At 47.5% G+C, this 18,622-nt stretch overlaps 1 protein-coding gene and 3 non-coding genes across 5 annotated transcripts; 3 read left to right on the top strand and 1 right to left on the bottom strand.

Annotated features, from left to right (window-relative positions):
- Positions 1 to 1,483: 1,483 nt before the first annotated feature.
- Positions 1,484 to 17,573, top strand: KHDC4 (KH domain containing 4, pre-mRNA splicing factor). Of its 2 annotated transcripts, XM_007087900.3 has the most exons (14): positions 1,485 to 1,579; positions 2,083 to 2,299; positions 5,543 to 5,671; positions 6,022 to 6,101; positions 7,211 to 7,263; positions 7,535 to 7,698; positions 8,641 to 8,852; positions 9,403 to 9,463; positions 10,967 to 11,024; positions 11,254 to 11,507; positions 13,356 to 13,535; positions 14,427 to 14,539; positions 15,176 to 15,267; positions 16,269 to 17,573. In XM_007087900.3, the coding sequence occupies exons 1-14, from the start codon at positions 1,542 to 1,544 to the stop codon at positions 16,466 to 16,468; spliced, it is 1,851 nt and encodes a 616-aa protein (XP_007087962.2). In that variant the 5' UTR covers positions 1,485 to 1,541; the 3' UTR covers positions 16,469 to 17,573. The 2 variants fall into 2 exon arrangements, with proteins under 2 accessions (XP_042831840.1, XP_007087962.2); XM_042975906.1 differs by lacking the exon at positions 16,269 to 17,573 and having other exon boundaries at positions 1,484 to 1,579; positions 14,455 to 14,539; positions 15,176 to 15,264.
- On the bottom strand, positions 5,066 to 5,150 carry TRNAR-UCG. The gene has a single exon. It is a non-coding gene; the product is annotated as a tRNA-Arg (tRNA).
- LOC122236058 lies at positions 7,931 to 8,059 on the top strand. The gene has a single exon (XR_006214264.1).
- LOC122236054 lies at positions 12,228 to 12,359 on the top strand. The gene has a single exon (XR_006214260.1). It is a non-coding gene; the product is annotated as a small nucleolar RNA SNORA42/SNORA80 family (small nucleolar RNA).
- Positions 17,574 to 18,622: the final 1,049 nt, after the last annotated feature.

Genomic DNA, 18,622 nt, shown 5'->3' on the forward strand with positions numbered 1-18,622 from the left:
CACCCACGGGCCAGCCAGGCCCCTCCCCCCCAGTACCCTTTAGAAAAGGGTAATACGATTCACAAAGCACAAATTTTTTTAAATGTAAAAAAATAATGTAATTTCAATCAGACTCCCAACAACATTGTGTTTTGGGGAAAAGGGGCAACAGGAAAACGATGGTGTTTAATCTGAAATTCCTTGGAAAAATACACCTGTCAGAATGGGCAATGAAATGTAGATGAAAATCGGTTTGCCCTAACACATTAAAATTGAAATAGAATCACCCAATAAAAACACAGTAGCAAAGGAACAAACGGATCAACGCAAAAGAACGAAGAAACGTAACAGCGTATATATAAAATTTCATACATGATAGGGGCGCCTGGGTGGCTCAGTCGGTTAAGCGTCCGACTTCGGCTCAGGTCACGATCTCGCGGTCCGTGAGTTCGAGCCCCGCGTCGGGCTCTGGGCTGATGGCTCGGAGCCTGGAGCCTGCTTCCGATTCTGTGTCTCCCTCTCTCTCTGCCCCTCCCCCGTTCATGCTCTGTCTCTCTCTGTCTCAAAAATAAATAAAACGTTAAAAAAAATTAAAAAAAAATTTCATACATGATAAACGTGGTGTTCGGATGGAAGGGGCATTTATTAAATGCTGAAGGGAAAATACTACGAATTTGGCTTTCAAATTACCTTGTATTTTATTAATCCTACCAGAATATAAATTTATTTGAAACACAGCACTCCATGCTAGTCGTTCAACCTAGAGTCTCCTAGCAGCTTGAAGACCCACCAAACGCCGTCGGTCCGCGGCGTCCCGGCCCCAACCCCGGCGGGGCGCCCCGGCCCGCCCCCTTCACCTCCGCCGTCCACGACCCACTTCCAGCCGAACCCCGGCGGTGCGCCCCGGCCGGCGCCCCTCACCTCCGGGGTCCACAGCCCGCTCCCAGCGCCCCCAGACCCCGGCGGAGCGCCCCGGCCCGCCCCCTCCCCTCCGCTCGCGCGCCCAGCCGCCGGCGCCCCCTCGCGGCGCGCCCCCGAGGCCCTGCTCTGAAAGCAGTGGTTGGCGTGCAGACGTGAAGCAACTAGAGAAATTCCTCACATGACCTTTGGGACGAATCATTTGCCTTTTCCTAAGCAGGTAACTGAGTGAAGCGGGCCAAAGTGGCGGGAAGGCTCTCTCCCTGGCCAGAGGCTGGGCCTCCACACAAACGTGGCTGGACCGGGGGACGAACTGTTTAATTCCCCGACTCTTGCGTATTGTCTTGTGGGCTCCCAACTTGCCCACAACAAACATGGACTCTCCTCGCCCCAATTGCGCCTTGATATGCTCTTCGGCAGCCATCTTTCTCCAGGGCAAGCCGAAAGCAGGAAGGTCACACCCTACCTGTCTCGGATAATGCCAGACGCCTTGAAATCAACAAGAGTCCAATTGGAACCGACGCTTTCACCGGAACGGCTTTTCCTCACGACCGGAAGGGGCTGTGCGTGAGGGCGTTGGGGGCGGAAGTGACGGGAAGGTGGTAGTGGGGTAGTTGGCGGGTGGTTGAGCAGAGCCGGTCGCCATGTCCGCGGGGAGCGCGACACATCCCGGGGCCGGCGGGTAAAGCTTCCTGGGCGAGGGCATCGCGGCTCGCACGGGGCAGAGGAGAGACGGAGGGACCGTTGGGAGCTGCGTATGGGTGTGGGGGGGGGGCGTTGAAGTGGGAAGTGTACGTATTGGAGGGCTGGGCTTTTGGGGAGAAAGACGGTGAGCAGGCCTTGGGGCCCCCGAAAAAGGCCGGCAGGGAGCAGAGGGAGACGAAAAGCAGGGACTTTTCGGAAGGACCGGCCAAGCGGAGGGGCAAAACGAGGGCATGTGGGACAGAGTGGAGTTTTCTCAGGGGTGATGGAGTAGAAAAGAAGTAGATTCTGGAGTAGGGTCGAAATTAGTGAGGAAATACTGCGGTAATTGTATAAAGAGAGGTGGTCATTTTAATACTGATAAGAGACTCGAGGGTGTAAAGAGGACACGATAGACGGCAAATGGGGTGCTAAAGCGTAGTAAGGGGAAGAATAACATGAATAAAGCTTTGGGGCCCAATATTTTCCTCTTTTTCCCGGTAGGCGCCGCAGCAAATGGGACCAACCAGCGCCAGCCCCCCTTCTCTTCCTCCCGCCGACGGCCCCAGGTGGGGAGGTTACCAGCAGTGGGGGAAGCCCTGGGGGCTCCACAGCTGCTCCCTCTGGAGCCTTGGATGCTGCTGCTGCTGTGGCTGCCAAGATCAATGCCATGCTCATGGCCAAAGGGAAGCTGAAACCAACGCAGAATGCCGCCGAGAAGGTATTTGAAGTTGAAGGGACTCTGCTAACTGCGATGTTAATAAGGGTTGTTTTGTAATTGTGCGATCCGAGAATCCTGTGTGTAGAGGAGAAAACCGGGACCCAGTAATTTAAGGATCACTTAGTTTTGGAACATATCAGATGATATTTTGTCATTTGTTTTTACGAGGCAGCTTTGGTTGGTTCGACTACATTTACGGATCAAATAGCTCATTTTGTCTTTGTTCTTAGTTCGGCCTGCTATCTACATAATCATTTAAAGCAACGATGGTAGTATATTTTTCACCACATGTGCATTTTCCCTGAAGTCACATGAGAAAGTCCAGGTAAATCAGTGAGCTTTAAAATGTCTCTAGTCAACTCTGCTCAAAAATACATTTATAAATGTCCTTTATAATTAGAATCTAATGAACGTCTACAGTGTAATTAAACATGAAATAAAATGAACAGTTTATATGTTGGTTGGTTTGCTGTTTTCATACAAATTGGTCATTTTATAGAATTTGGTCGTTTTTTAGAATTTGTGGTATAACTAAAATCTCACCACTAGACTGGATCTGAACTTTGAAGTCTTTAACTTATCCTGTAATAGGAAACCAGAATCTTCTACAGGACGATGCGTATGGTGGCTGTTTGTAGTGCTAGAATGCATGCTTTGCACTTAAAAGAAATCCTTATAATTTTAAGGGATGGATTACTGTCTCCAGTTTACAGAGGATGGAAATTGGGCGTGCGTGTGAATGTCAAGTTGTGTTAATTGTGTAAGATCTGTCATGGTTGGCACACATGTGACTTCAGAGTCGCCTCGGACAACTGGGTGTTTAGCTTTTGCTTGAAAGCCTCTGGAGTTGGAGAATTCAGTGTGTTCCAAGGCTGCTTGCTCCATTATAATTCTCATTTGAAAAAAAAAAAAAAGTTCTTCTGGGGGCACCTGGGTGGCTCAGTCAGTTGAGGTCATGATCCAACTTCGGCTCCGGTCATGATCTCATCGTTCGTGGGTTCAAGCCCCACGTCGGGCTCTCTGCTGACAGCTCAGAGCCTGGAGCCTACTTCCGATTCTGTGACTTCCTCTTTCTCTGCTCCTCCTCTGCTCATGCTCTGTCTCTCTCAAAAAGAAATAAACATTTAAAAAATTAATAAAAAAATAAAGCTGACTTCCATAGTACCTGTGAAGAAATGAGTTCTGTGTTTGCAAATGCAATTTAGGTGAGCAGTGACTGTGTTAATTAACACGTTGTGATTATTTCACAATGTAACCGTATATCAAAATATCCAGTTGTTCACCTTCAGTATATGTACACGATTTTTGTTTGTCAATTATACCTCAATAAAGCTGGGGGGAGAAAGGAAAATACAATTTTTTGTTAGCTGTCCAGTGTATGAGTATGATATCAACAGGCCATACTCTGTCTGGATGTTTAAATATTCAAGTTTGGCAGAATTGGTGGGAGCTTCTAGTGAATTGGAAGTTCGTTATTCATTGTATTTTGATGGTTTGCAAAGATTGAGTCCGTTGTCCGTTTGTAAGTTTTACAAGGAGCTATAACACGCTGGTGATCATGGAGTGCTTCTGGAGTAATAAAATTCTTAATACTGATGTGAGTCACTTATTTTTTTTCCTCTAAAAAGCTTTTGAGCTCAGCAGGCGGCAGCACAGTGCACAGATAGTGGATTTAGAATCAGAATATCTAGATGTGAAACCCAGGGTCCTCGGTTCTTGGCCTTAGATATGTCGTGGAGCCTCAGTTTTCCTCATCTGATGGGGTTGGTGACATGTACCTGGGTGGTCCCCGACAGTGGCTGCTGCCTCCTGTAGCTATTTAAATTAAAATTTGAGTGAAAAGTAAGATTTAAGATGGAGTTCCTCGGCAGGGCACTTGGACACGAGGCTGACGGCGCCCACGTTGGACTGCCAGGTAGCTCCCACTGCCGGACGGCACTGCCCGCAGCTTTGAAGGTGGCCCCGGGGTTCAGGGAGCTGAGGTGTGCTTGAGCCAGCGTGCTCAGTGGGGGGCTGAACAAAGATGAGATGTTGCTGAATCTAGTTTGTGTCCGTGACTTAAAAACGTGTCTGATGCAGGGGCGTTTGGGTGGCTCAGTGGCTTAAGCAACCAACTTCAGCTCAGGTCATGATCTTGCGGTTCGTGGGTTCGAGCCCCCGCATGGGGCTCTGCGTCTCCCTCTCTCTCTGCCCCTCCCCTGCTCATGCTCACTCTCTCTTTCTTAAAAATAAATAAACGTTAAAAAAATATTTAAAATGTATCTAATGCATAAGGAAGTAAACTGCATTTTTATCTTCCTGGAGCAGATTTGTGGGACATTGGTCCAAGGCAAGAAAAGGTTGGGGAAGGCCATCTTGGGATGAAATTTTTCTTGAATAACTCCAATCCAGCTATCTGGAGTTGCCTACAGTTGAAGTTGAAAGAAGCCAGACCAGATTTTAGGATTTTGCTTGATTTTTCATCCATTCTCTTAGTTCTTTAGTAGAAAGTAATGGGTTGTCAGGTAAAACTGACGGGTGTTCCAGGTCACTGCAAGGATGGGATTAGGTGAATGTAAGGTGCCATGGCCGCAGCGGTGGCACAAAGGTGGCGTCCGGTTACACAGGTGAGGTGCATGGGTTGCTGGACTCTACCCTGTATTTTTTTTTTTTAACTTAGTTTTTACATTTATTTATTTTTGAGAGACAGAGCACAAGTGGGGGAGGAGCAGAGAGAGGGGGACACAGAATCCGAAGCAGGCTCCAGGCTCCCAGCTGCCAGCACAGAGCCCAACGTGGGGCTCGAACCCACAAACCGTGAGATCACGACCTGAGTCGAAGTCAGACGCCCAACCGACTGAGCCACCCAGGCGCCCCTGCCCTGCATTTGACTGCACGTACGGCTAGCTGGTTGAGGTGCAAAGCACCATAACTTGGTCTTGTGATTTTCCCCGTGAAGATGGCAGCGTAGGGTTTCTGGGATTATGTGATCACAGAAACGCACACGTGGCTGAGGTTACAGAGAAACCTGAGGGTTGCCTTCAAGTCGCTTGACAATACTCGGTGTCAGTTCAGTGAGGTTTTGTTTGCTCGTTATGTCATTTTTGCAGAATGACCCAGGAGTGTTTCCAAGTGTGTTTGCAGGCAGGTTTGGGGAACGGTAAGGTGGTGGTGGGACTTGGGAAGGGCCAGTTGTAAATTGGACAGCAGAAAGATACTATTTCATCTTACAGTCTTTTTGATCTAATTGCTCTTTCTTGGTAGCTTCAGGCTGCTGGCAAAGGCCTAACTAGCAATAAAAGCAAGGACGACCTGGTGGTGGCTGAAGTCGAGATCAATGACGTGCCTCTCACGTGCAGGAACCTGTTGACTCGAGGGCAGACTCAGGATGAGGTGGGGAGATGTGGGGCCTCTCTGGGGACGGTGGTGGCCGGGCGTGGTCTTGTGAACGCGGAGAGCGGAGTCAGATATTTATTTGCGGGTTTGGGTCATAATCTCCAAAGTCAGGGCTGGGTTGAATTAACTGCAGAGGAACTTCCTAGTGAAGGTGAAGGAGCCGATATGGGTGGACTCCCTGGGTCAGCTTGAGCAGGAAGCGATTTCTGATATGGGAGGGATTCCTGGACAGACGTCATTCCTGTCTGTTGGTGGAATGAATGCATTGGGGCAAATCCATCCTGCTGCCTGTTATCGAAGTCGGTCGACTGCCACATCATCCTTTTAATAGAATGTTTCCTTTTCAGATCAGCCGACTTAGTGGGGCCGCCGTGTCAACTCGAGGGAGATTCATGACAAGCGAGGAGAAGGCCAAAGTGGGGCCAGGGTGTGTATGCACTTCCTCTGCTTTGGGAAAAGATTGGACACGGGCTCACGTTAGTGTGTTTTTCATTCTGAGGAAATAGGTGTAAATATTTGGTTAGCAGCTTGCTAGACGTACACGCATGCTTCGTAGTAGAACTTGGGAACGTCTCAGACGTGCGTAAGGAGGGTCGGCAGCTCTCGTCCTTCCTGCTGCTCTTTGATTTTTCATTTCACAGGTAACGTTTTCTTAGAGGAAACACATCTCGGGAAAGTGTAAGATGAGACAATTGCTAACATTTAATGGACATGCTTCTAAATTTTTGTGTGGGAATGTTTCCCCCAACAAAAGGGCGTGTGTTTTGTTGTGATTTCCGTCTAAAAAACATCCCTTTGTCCGACTCCTTGCTGTTTCCAGGGTGGCTGGATTATCTATGTAAACATCTCGTCCCCTTTAGTTCGTCTCTCCCATTACTCGGTGTTTGGGGGTGGGTACTCAGGCAGTGCAACATTTTTCACGTTGGCCCAAACCAAATATAATTAGGAAGCAAAACTTGCTCCCCACCTGAGACAGTATATTGCAACTGTGTGCACGCCGGTTGCTGTTTTGAACTTTTTTGTCTTTAGACACAGCTGTTTTTTGCTGACAGCTTGTTATGAACTGTATGGTTATCGAAGATCTTCTCTGTGATTACAGTCAAAATCTGAATCTAAGCCACGTTACATTTAGAGTCGAGAGTTGCTTTGGTTGCGGGCCTCACAGCCATGGGTCTGTGCGCTCCTGTCACTGTCACCCCGGTCATTTGGATAGACAAGAGCATGTCTGCACGTAACCTGTTAGCCAACAAAAAGGAATTTTCTCAAACATCCGGTTATCTCGGTTGACTAGATCCCCGTATTCAGGAGCCCATAAGAACAGATTTGATCCTGTGTGGGCTGGCTAACTTGAAGCAACCAGAAAAGTTTATTTAGCCTCAGCTTTAAACCACGTTCTTAAAAATTAGCAACAGCCATTTCTGTGAATATAGTGCCTTTGCCTTACTTGGAAAGTATAAACGTTACAAATTCGGTGACCCGTTTGGTTCCTTTGGTTATGACCAGTTTGGGATCATCATTTTGTATTTCTCTTTATAGGGATCGTCCGTTATACCTTCATGTTCAGGGCCAGACACGGGAATTAGTGGACAGTAAGTAACGGTTGGGCTCACATCTGCTTTTTGCGAGGGGCAAAGTATAGGGCTCTAAGTAACAGGTTGGCAGAATGTCCCTGGGCTGTGCTAACTCGTGTGTGTGAACTGCTTACGAATGGGCTGGGGGTTTAGAGAGGCTGAGAACCACATACTTGGGGATCCTATAAAACGGATTAGTACATGGGCACCTGAGCATTGACCTTTGTCACGAGCTGGTAGTCCGTGCGTTCATCCCATTGGTATAACATCTCACCCCGTTTTTCCACAGGAGCTGTAAACCGAATCAAAGAGATCATCACCAATGGGGTGGTCAAAGCCGCCACGGGGACGAGTCCAACTTTTAACGGTGCAACAGTCACTGTCTATCACCAGCCGGCGCCCATTGCACAGCTGTCTCCAGCTGTTAGCCAGAAGCCTCCCTTCCAGTCAGGGGTATGTTTGGTGGAGAGATCCCCTAACAGCTTTGTCATTTCTGTAAAATTGACATAGGCCACAGAAAATGGTAGATGAGAAGAACATAGAAAATCCTGAAATTCTGACCTGAGAGTTCCCTGCTAGTGCTGGCCTGGTGACGCACCCTTTGGAAAGGGCGTTGACGCGGTCGAGGGCACACCGTTCGCTGTGAAGTTAGCGGTTTGGTTCTGTGTCTGTAAATGTGACGGCAGCTGGAGGACTAAGAAGGCTGAGTCTGGTGAAGCAAGACTCTGCTGATACAATCCTCCTAGAGAACAGGGTGGGCGAGAGCAGCCCTCACTGGAGGACGCCACGGGGCTGACTGCACGACCCGACACGCCGCTATCGCGTCCCGGGAGACCGCGTCGGGCTCTCACTGCCTTGCGGTGGCCTGGGCCGTGGGCGTGCTTCCTGAGCCGCGAGTCTTTGCTTTATGCCTGTTTTGCTGAACTGAGGAAGGTGTTAATGTTCTAGGTAGGTGCGTGGGACAGGCAGATCTCATTTAAATTAAGTGACTATAGGGGCGCCTGGGGGGCTCAGTCGGTGAAGCACCCGACTCTTGACCTTGGCTCAGGTCATGATCTCAGGGTTTGTGGGATCGAGCCCCACGTCGGACTCCATACTGACAGCGCAGAGCCTGCTTGGGATTCTCTCTCCCTTTATCTCCGCCCTCTCCCCTGCTTACACGCTCATGTGCACACGCACTCTCTCCCTCCTTTTCAAAATAAACGTTAAAAAAAAAAGAATTTAAGCTACTTTGTGAAGTTTATTTTTATAGGCTCATGGTAGAAATTATTTGGAGTCCTTGTTCTAACAGTGATTAAAGGTTTCTGGAGGATTAAAGTCTTGCGCAGAATCATTTTCAAGATTTGGATTTAATTATGTGTCATGTTTAATCTGAGGTGTTCTGTTCTTCCACAGATGCATTATGTTCAAGATAAATTATTTGTGGGTCTAGAGCATGCTGTGCCCACTTTCAATGTCAAGGAGAAAGTGGAAGGTCCGGGCTGCTCCTATTTGCAGCACATTCAGATTGAAACAGGTGCCAAAGTCTTCCTAAGAGGCAAAGGTTCGGGTTGCATTGAGCCAGCATCTGGCCGAGAAGCTTTTGAGCCTATGTATATTTACATTAGGTACGTGTGGATGGGTGGGGCTGAGGACATTTGAATGCTTGTCACCAGATCAGTACAGGCAGGGATAATTCAGAAGGTGTAAGAAAATAGGTTTAATAAACCTTAACATGAGGGACTTGGGTCAGTACTAGCAATAATCACTTTGTAATTACTTAGTAAGAATGATTGAAATAGGAGGTGGAATTGCCTTTTTTAGTATTCAGGTTTTTGGGTTTTATATATAATCCCTGACCCTAAAGTAGCTATGATGAGCCTAAAGTAACCTTTTTTTAAACCTACGACAGTATTCGTGTACTTTATAGTGATTTTAGTGGCTTTTAAAAGTCTTATGTCAAGAAGTACTATAACTCAGAGAGACCAAAAAGTGTATGTCTCGATGATACTGGTTATATCTTACGGGGCTTCTATTACGTTATTTTGTGATTTTCAGAAAGTTAGATTTGTGCTGCATTAAATGTATTAAACTTATAAACAGTATACGAAGTGAAACACAATTCTCTATCTTTTACTTTTCTCCTCTTTGAATTTTCTGGGTCTTCTTTCTTTGCAGCCATCCCAAACCAGAAGGCCTGGCTGCTGCCAAGAAGCTCTGTGAGAATCTCTTGCAAACAGTGAGTTCTGTTCGATTGTCTGATATGCAGAGAACTGCTGTGTGGGGCTGTGTCTGAGCCCTCTTCCCACCTGCACTGGTTTCCGAGGGCTTCAGTAACAAGTTGCCACCGACTAGGTGACAGAAACGTATTCTCTGACTGCTCAGGAGGCCAGACACGCAGAATCCAAGCGTGGGCAGGGTTGGCTCTTTCTGAACAACACCGTGCGGGAGAATGTTCCACGCCTCCCCCGGCCTGCAGCCCTTTGCATTTTCGCCGGGTGTCAGCAGAGCTCCGTTCTCTGTCCCGGTGACACCTGGCCTACTCCTGCCTCTCCTTGTCCATCTGTCTCTCAGAAGGGTGGCAGTCCTCGGATTTAGGGCCCACTGGAATCCAGTGTGACTTCATCTTAATAGCGTGTATCTGCAAGACCTTGTTTCCAAATAAGGTCACATTCTGGGGTTTTTGGCAGACGTGACTTTTGAAAGGACACCATTTAAACCACACCGTTCTGGCCACTAACATTCTCTCTAAGGAAGTCAGACTACCCTAGCATGTCCTCGCTGGTGTGCGTTTTCTTCTTTAGGAGGCATTTCAGTATGGAGTTTTGGAAATGTGCAGGCCTTCAGTGTGAAATCTCAATGTCCTCAGTTACTTAAGTGGACGATACTTTTAATCTTGGTCAGGTTGTTTGCTGTGGGCCTTCCAAGTTCTTTTCAACAGTAAGTTTGGCTAAATAAGGGAGGAAGGTGGAGCTATGATGGTTTAAAACCAATCGGCAGTGCTTTGGCCTAATTGCTTATTTGAGTATTCTTTTTATCCTGTAGTCTAGTAACCAAAAGTTAGACCGGGAGGCCTCTTTGCGTAGCACCTGATGGAAACCAGGTTTGGGGTTGACTGCTCAGCGTTGTGTTATTTGATACGTAAGGGTTCCAGACTTTTGGGAAGTTGTTTGCTTTGCTTCTGCAAAGTAACCTGATTTACTATCCTTTATACCAGACCACTGCCCTGATCACCCCCTGGCTTTGTCTCATTGCTGCGTGCGGCGACTCAGTGGGGTGCCCAGAACGAAGAACTGGGCGGGGGGGGGCGGGGGGGGGGGGGACACATACTAGCTCTGTGCTGAGCCTTGAGCTCCCTGAGGACAAGTCCAGCAAATAAAAGAATGAATGATTTCTCATTAGTTATACTGACAACTTAGGAACTTCCTACCTTCTGTATCTGTGTGGCTCTGGATGATTTTTACCTCAGAGTTGGGTCTCATTTGGGGGATTTTAAATAATCTCTACACCCAACATGGGGCTCAGATTCACAACCTTGAGATCGAGCGTCACACACTCCACCCGTTGAGTTAGCCGGGCGCCCCGTGCCTTATTAAAATTTAGAGTAAACAGGTCTCAAATAGGTTGAGATACCAGTGGAAATATTTTAATCCCCAGCTGCTTTAGTCCCAGAACCAGACTCTTGTAAATACTCCACAAATTGGGACTGTCCCATATGAATTTGTCTTCCCTTCTCTTGCAGGTTCATGCTGAATACTCTAGATTTGTGAATCAGATTAATACTGCTGTACCCTTACCAGGTGTGTATGTCTCAAAGTGTTCGACGAAGATAAATGCGTTGTTAGCGATATCTGTGTGTGAAATAGATACTTGAGGCTAGACTAAGCGTGCCAGGGCACTCAGAACCTAGGGTGATTTGAAAAGCCATTCGTACCTCAGTAGTTTTCTTCCCTAGAGATTAAGTTAATATTCAGCTAAAATGTCTCATTCTGCTGCAGCTGATTAAACACTTTTTTTCTTCCCCCTCAGGCTATACACAACCCTCTGCTATAAGTAGTGTCCCTCCTCAGCCACCATATTATCCATCCAATGGCTATCAGTCTGGTTACCCTGTTGTTCCCCCTCCTCAGCAGCCAGTTCAGCCTCCCTACGGAGTGCCAAGCATAGTGCCACCGGCTGTTTCACTGGCACCCGGAGTCTTGCCAGCATTACCTACTGGAGTGCCCCCTGTGCCAACACAATACCCGATAACCCAAGTGCAGCCTCCAGCTAGCACTGGACAGGTAGGACGCCGGGGCGGGAGCCGGACGCCGCTGTGCTGGGGGAGGCCGGGCAGGGGAGGGGTGCGGGCGCGGCGGCGGCGGCGGCGTTCAGAGAGAACAGGTGTGTAGCTTTGGTGCAGCGGGAGGGGTTTTCTCCCGTTCCTCCTGCGTTCCCGCCACCGAGCTACCCGAAGGCTTCGGGGGACAGCGTGCACACACCGGTGCGTTCATCCTCAAGTGTGTGGCACCGGCAGACCGGTGTGTAGAAGAGGAGTCGGCGAGCTTCCCCTGGAATGCTGGCCGCCGGCTAGGTTAGGTGTCGCGGGCCCTGCGGGCGCCGTCACGCCTGCCGTGCCCGGTCGGCGGGCGCACGCGCGGCCCGAGACGATACCGAGTGAGTGAGCGTGGCCGTGCTCCGGGAACACTCGAGTCGCAAGTGTACAAGGGCCACGATCGTAGTTGGCCTGCACCTGGCTCCGGGAGAGGGGAGCCAGCCCACGCCACGCCTCCACGCGTTTGGAACGGAGTCCCTAAGCTTCGAAGGAAATCCACCATAGGCAGGGGCTCCTAGGCCAAGGGCTACACGAGCTCTGCCAACTTCAGGATCGTAAATGCTCTCACGGAATTCTCAAACCGTGTAAGAAACTAGAATTTTCGGAAAGGGTAGGCAGCTAGCTCATCTGGTTGGATGGTGTCCAACCCTACGTCCATCAGAGAGCAGAGGGAAGCTAGTGAGTGAGCGCACGGTGATTGATGGCGGGCCCTTTTCCGTGGGCCTCTCAGAGTGGACCCGTGCCAGAGGAAGTGCAGCCCCGAACCATTGCCCAGCCTCCTGATCGGTGGGCTGTGAGCACTGAAGGGGGCTGGACAGGGAGAAACAGCAGAGGACTTCGCTGAATTCTGGCGGTGACCCTGAGGCCTAATCACGTGCCTTCTGTGTTTGGCAGGGCCCTAGTTCTCCAGCTTTGAGCCGCGCTGGTTTGTGACCAGAAATGCATGTGGTGGAGCAGGCTCTTTAGGGTTGGGCTTGAGAGAGCGGGCGGCCCGGGCCCCTCATGCGTTCCCGGGTTTGAGCTGTGCCTTCCTGGAATATAATTCAGCCTATCCAGGCTTTGGTTTCCTTATAGAGAATGGGCGTGGGACGCCTGGGTGGCTCAGTTGGTTGAGTGTCTCTGGATCTTGGCCCAGGTCAGGAGTTCAGGCCTCGAGTTGGGCACCGCCCTGGGTGTGAAGCCTACCTTAAAAAAAAGAAAAGAAAAGAAAAAGAAAATGGGCGTAATGATAATATCTCAGAGGTCGCAAAGGTTAATTGAGGTGACCCACGTGTTCAACAAGTCATGGCCATTTGATAAGACTTGTCTTATCTCTCTGACGCGTGCTGGGTCAGTCCTTATTCCTTTTTGGAACAATCTCTTAAAACATTAGACTCCCCGTTGCTATGACAACTTACCCACGGAAGTGGCAGATGGACTTGCCTTTGCCACGAGCGTTGGCAGCCTTTATGATCCAGAAAGAGCTAATCGCGTTGATTAGAGGAGCTTAAATTGGAGAATGTTTGGCTTGTAACTTCTGAACTAAGTAAGTGGCTAGAATTTGTATTGTTGATCATGTTTGCTCCTAATCGCCCAAGTGCACAGCAGATTTTTCCTAAGAGTTGAGAGCACCTTAGAGATCGTCAGTTTTGCATTTCCCTACCGTCAGGGTGGGAAGGCTGTACTGTCACCAGATGATACAGGAAGGAAACTCGCGGCCAGAGATACAGGATTTCTAGGATACATGTGCATCATTAAAATGTATTGTAACTATTGTGTTCTTAAAGTGGCTGGGCGTTCTCACACCATTTTTCCCCTTGGTTTGTTTTGGTCCCAGAGTCCGATGAGCGGGCCTTTTATTCCTGCTGCTCCTGTCAAAACTGCCTTGCCTGCGGGCCCCCAGCCCCAGCCCCCGCCCCCGCCCCAGCCCCCACTCCCAAGTCAACCCCAGGCACAGAAGAGGCGATTCACAGAGGAGCTACCAGATGAACGAGAGTCTGGACTTCTTGGATACCAGGTTAAATAAAATACTTTTACTTTCCTCACCATACCCTACTGTATCTTTCCTTTAAAGAAAGAAATTCACATCTATGCCAGTTGTTTTCCCGATAACGAGGATTTCTGTTTTCTGGAATCCATTTAGATTAGGGTTTTTTCCTTGGGGGATTAACTGAAAGCAAGAATGAGTCCCTTTGGGTGGGTTTGTCTTTGGGGTCAATATGATAAAATACAGAACTCCACATAGAGAGAAGTATAGGTCTCTTATGACTGGCACCCGGAACGAGTCGTGTAGATTTCTGCACTTCCTCTTACACAGCACTCTCGAAAGCCTCAGATAGTTCTCGCTTCCCTACACATCTCACCGAAAGGTATCATTCTACCTCCCAACAGTGGTTTGTATTTAAACCTTAGCTCCCAATTTACTATTCTGTCTCTCCGTAAGAAAGAGTGATTTTTTTTCCTCCAGTCCCCCACCACCTGCAGAAAAAGGTGGCCAAAATGTGATTCTGTGCATAGTTATAGTCATTCGAGTATAGGGTTTTTAAAAATATTATTAAAATGTTTAGTTTTGGTGCAGTTTTGTTTCATCAGGAGAAGCACCTGCGCTTTTTGCCAGAGTCCTTGAAGCCTTCTTTGAGACACGCTTTGAAGCATTTTTATAGTTCTAGATGGAGAGTTGAAAACAGATGCAGGTAGCATAATCAATCATGATGTCCCCGAGCAAGTCCTCCGTAGAGAAGAGTGATCTCTGTTTGGGCCGTGGTTACGCCCCAAATCCCAGAGAGCTATGTAGTGCAGATTACTGCAATTGACCAGAAAGACAAGGCACTTGACAGTTACGTTAAGGAGCTAAAGTCTGTACAGCAGTTGTAGATTTGCTAATGCCACTGTATTTTTCTGCTCATAGCATGGACCCATTCATATGACTAATTTAGGTACAGGCTTCTCCAGTCAGAATGACATTGAAGGTGCAGGATCGAAGCCGGCAAGTTCCTCAGGCAAAGAGCGAGAGAGGGACAGGTAAGTTTGTTGGAGCGGAATTACGTGAATGTATTAAGACGTCCTCCGTTTGCATCGCTAGTGAGAATGATCATTGCTGCGGGTTTCCCGTGTTCTAAAACTGTAACGAGATCCTTTGGCTCAAATAAGCTCCTGTTCTTTGTAACGGATACGCTCATGGAGAATAGGACGCGCCTCCCAGTCTCCGGGCCGCTGTACTCGACTTTGAATAATTCAGTGCTTGTTCATTCAGGCATCTTCCTTTACCTTCACTGCCTGCATCTTGGCCGTTTTCCTGAGCGTAGGCAGGGACAGGAGTCTGACACAAGCCATGTTTGCTACTTAGAATCCTAGAACCTGATGGGTTGAGGTACTTGAATGGAGGTCCGGCCTGCCACCCAGGGCTTGCGCTCTCCTGTACCATCCTTTGAGCCTTCACTGGATGAGCCTAACTTCTCCCAGCAGCGCATTCTTGTTTTGGCCCGGCCCAGCCTGGCTGTGTAGACCGGCCTTACAATCTGACAACTTGATGATAGCTTGAAGGGTGGGGTCAGGCGGAAGGGGTAGAAGTGGATGGTTACCTGCTTCGTGTCTGCTGGACAGGTTATGATGGATCGAATCTGTCTGAAAGGGCTGTCACATTTTTTCTCCTAACAGGCAGTTGATGCCTCCACCAGCCTTTCCAGTGACTGGAATGAAGGCAGAGTCTGATGACAGGAGTGGGTCTGGGGCCGGAGCAGGGGGCCATGGTGAGTGAGGTGTAGCTGGGGATACTCGGGTGGCTAAGACTGTTCCTAAGCTATTAGTTTTCTGACCTGATGTTCACTCAGATGGCACTCATTCAGGTGTTTAATCCAGCTTCTAAAATCTACAGGCTAATGAGAATACTTGTTTTTATTTAAAAGGTCGACATACAGTTACACGGGCTTTAATTTTCAACTGACGTGTGTCTAGGAAAGAGTTGGTTAACTTACGTTTTATGCGTAGCATTAAAGCCCTAGGAAATACTAATGATTGGTAGGTCAGTTCAAAATTTTGTTGCCTTTGTTATCTGAATACCTGGAGGTAATCTGACGCAGACTTGAGGACTGGTATTTTGGGGCACCTGCCTGGCTCAGCCAGTGGGACATGTGACTCTTGATCCTGGGGTCCTGAGTTCGAGCCCCATGCGTAGAGCCTACTATTAAAAAAGATTGATTTTTCTTTGTATTGGGAGCTGAGCTACTTCTCTCTGCATAGCTCTATCGATTGAATGGTCAGCCTGTGGCTGTTGAAAAAGCATTGCCTCTTAGTATCCCAGAACTCTAGATGTGTAGAGGAATATGGGGCCACTCGTGTTCTTTGCCTGTAGTCGTAATAAAAGTGAGCAAAAGAAAATACATTTTTTTCTTTTCTTCTTTTTTTTGAACTCTTTAAAAGGTGAAATATTAGCCTCCGGAGACTCACTTGCTAACTTTACTTTTTTTTTTTTTTTTTTTTTTTTTTCTTTTTTTTTTTTTTTGTGTTTCTTTTTTCTTTCTCTGTTTTCTTACATGGTTCTGGTGGACTCACATTTGCTGATGCTGGTGCTGTTTTTCGTGTGATCTTCAACGTTTTTGGGTGACCATTGACCCTGTGACCTCAAAATGGTGTCCAACTAACCAATTACAATTAACATCTTTTTTTTATTAACGAATTTATGGTATTATCTTTTTTTTTTTTTTTTTTGTCTTGGTGGGGAACGGGGTTGGGGTTGTTTTCTCTATTCTAGATTATCCAGTCAAGAAGATGAAAACTACGGAGAAGGGATTTGGGTTGGTGGCTTATGCTGCAGATTCATCTGATGAAGAGGAGGAACACGGGGGTCATAAAAATGCAAGTAGCTTTCCACAGGGCTGGAGTTTGGGCTATCAGTACCCTTCGTCACAACCACGAGCTAAACAGCAGATGCCATTCTGGATGGCCCCGTAGGAAACAGTGGAGCAGAGCTTTGACCCTCGGTGACTCTCTTTAGCAATAATGCATGCGTTTGATTTAATAAGACTCTGGGGCCTGTACCGGGAACCATCTTGGACCTTTGCAGAAGTTAGAGATGCAGCGTCTCCTTTCTCAAAGTGTCTCGTTCTTTTTACAACATCCCTGTTTCTGCAGTGGCATAGCATCTGTTAACATTTACTTAGAATCACAAGTTTGTCTCAGAAGCTTTTTAACAGTTGGTGAAATGTGCTTGTTCAACAGAGCATCCCAACAGGGTCATTCCCATATACATTTGACCTGGTCCAGCCTTTTCCACACGAATGGCCCCTATTCTGACGAAGAGAAGGTTTTATTTGTATTTTACTACTGTTTGGTCAATTTTGATACCAACTGGTTACAAACGACGCCTTACTATTTATTAGTGGGGAAATGATCTTAAGACCATCCTTTCCTTTCAGCACCTTTAAATCTAAGGACAATGCATCCCTGTTTCATTTTTGCATTCTTTTCTGTTTTTGGAAACTTCAGTTTTACTCATTTAAAACTGTTGGATATAGCTGGATCCTGAGTAGGAAGATTAAAGTTTTTTGTTTTTTGTTTTTTTCTCCCCTGTGTCTTTTTACTGGGATGAGCCAAAGCTGGCACCTTCAGGCACTCTTGTCTCAGAAAGCCATTGCTGTTTTTATTGCCCTTCTAAGCTCCATGTCGTCAGCTGGGTCAGAGAAAACTGCTTGATCAAAGCTGGTCAGAACTCCTCACAGAAATGAAACACAGTGGTCTGCCTCTCAGAACTGGTTGCAGCTCAAATAGAGAGATTTGACCGCTCAGTAGGATGGATGGCGAACTTAGAGACTGAAATTGCAACTTGTCCTTTTCCTTGGCATTACAGGTTTTGCCAAAAGAACTTTTTTGTATCAAATATTGACGTGTGAAAGAAGGAGCTAGTCTGCTGAACCAGGAGTAGTTTGAGATACTGAACTGTCATTTTTGCACATTTGAATACTTTGCAGGCTGGCTTTGTATAAACATATTCTCTGGTTTCCTATATGTTGTAAATATTTAGACCATAATTTCATTATAAATAAATGTATAAATATTCTGTTGTGGTTTCTCTGTTCTCTTCTACAACCCACCCATACGCTAAAATGTATAAACTTTTACTGATAGCTTAATGGAATTATAACCCACCAGAAAAATACATACACAGGCCCAGAAGTTTCCATATAGTTCCAAGAATTGATGACTTAACAGAGTAAAGTCTTCAAAGTCCAGACGAAAACATCGAGGATAATTATAGTGGACTCCCTCCGTTCTCGTATTTTAGCCCTCCTTTATGGAACATGGTTAGATAGTGAGGTACATTTTTATTTTTATTTAATTTTTATTTTTTTTAACGTTTATTTATTTTTGAGACAGAGAGACAGAGCACGAACAGGGGAGGGTCAGAGAGAGGGAGACACAGAATCTGAAACAGGCTCCATGGGGCTCTGAGCTGTCAGCACAAAGCCTGACGTGGGGCTCGAACTCACGGACCACGAGATCATGACCTGAGCCGAAGTCGGCCGCTTAACCGACTGAGCCACCCAGACGCCCAGTGAGGTACATTTTTAAAGGACAGAGACAAATTATGCTTGAGAAAGCATTTTTAAAAAGAAGGGTGGGTAGAAATTTCAGCAAAATTTGCCCGGTGCCGATTCCTTTCAGACCTGTGTGTACCACCTAACATGGAGGTGAAGATACTGCCAGTGCCTTCACTATTGCTGTATGTAAAGGCCGTGGTGGGGAGGGGGAGTGTGTGTGTGTGTGTGCGCGCGCGTGCGTGTGCTGGGTGGCTCAGTTGGTTAAGCCTGAGCTTGATCTAGGCTCAGGTCATGACCTCATGGCTTGTGGGTTCAAGCCCCACATCGGGCTCTGTGCTAACAGCCCGGAGCCTCTTTGGGGTTTTGTCTCCCCATCTGCCCCTTCCCCGCTTGCTCTCCATATCTGTCAAAAACAGATTTAAAATTTTTTTTTGTTTTTTTTAAATTTTTTTTTTAATGTTTATTTCTGAGACAGAGACAGAGCATGAGTGGGGGAGGGGCAGAGAGAGAGGGAGACAGAATCAGAAGCAGGCTCCAAGCTGTCAGCACAGAGCCCGACGCGGGGCTC

This window comes from Panthera tigris, chromosome F3 (assembly GCF_018350195.1).
Source record: "Panthera tigris isolate Pti1 chromosome F3, P.tigris_Pti1_mat1.1, whole genome shotgun sequence".
In the NCBI taxonomy this organism is placed as follows: Eukaryota; Metazoa; Chordata; class Mammalia; order Carnivora; family Felidae; genus Panthera; species Panthera tigris.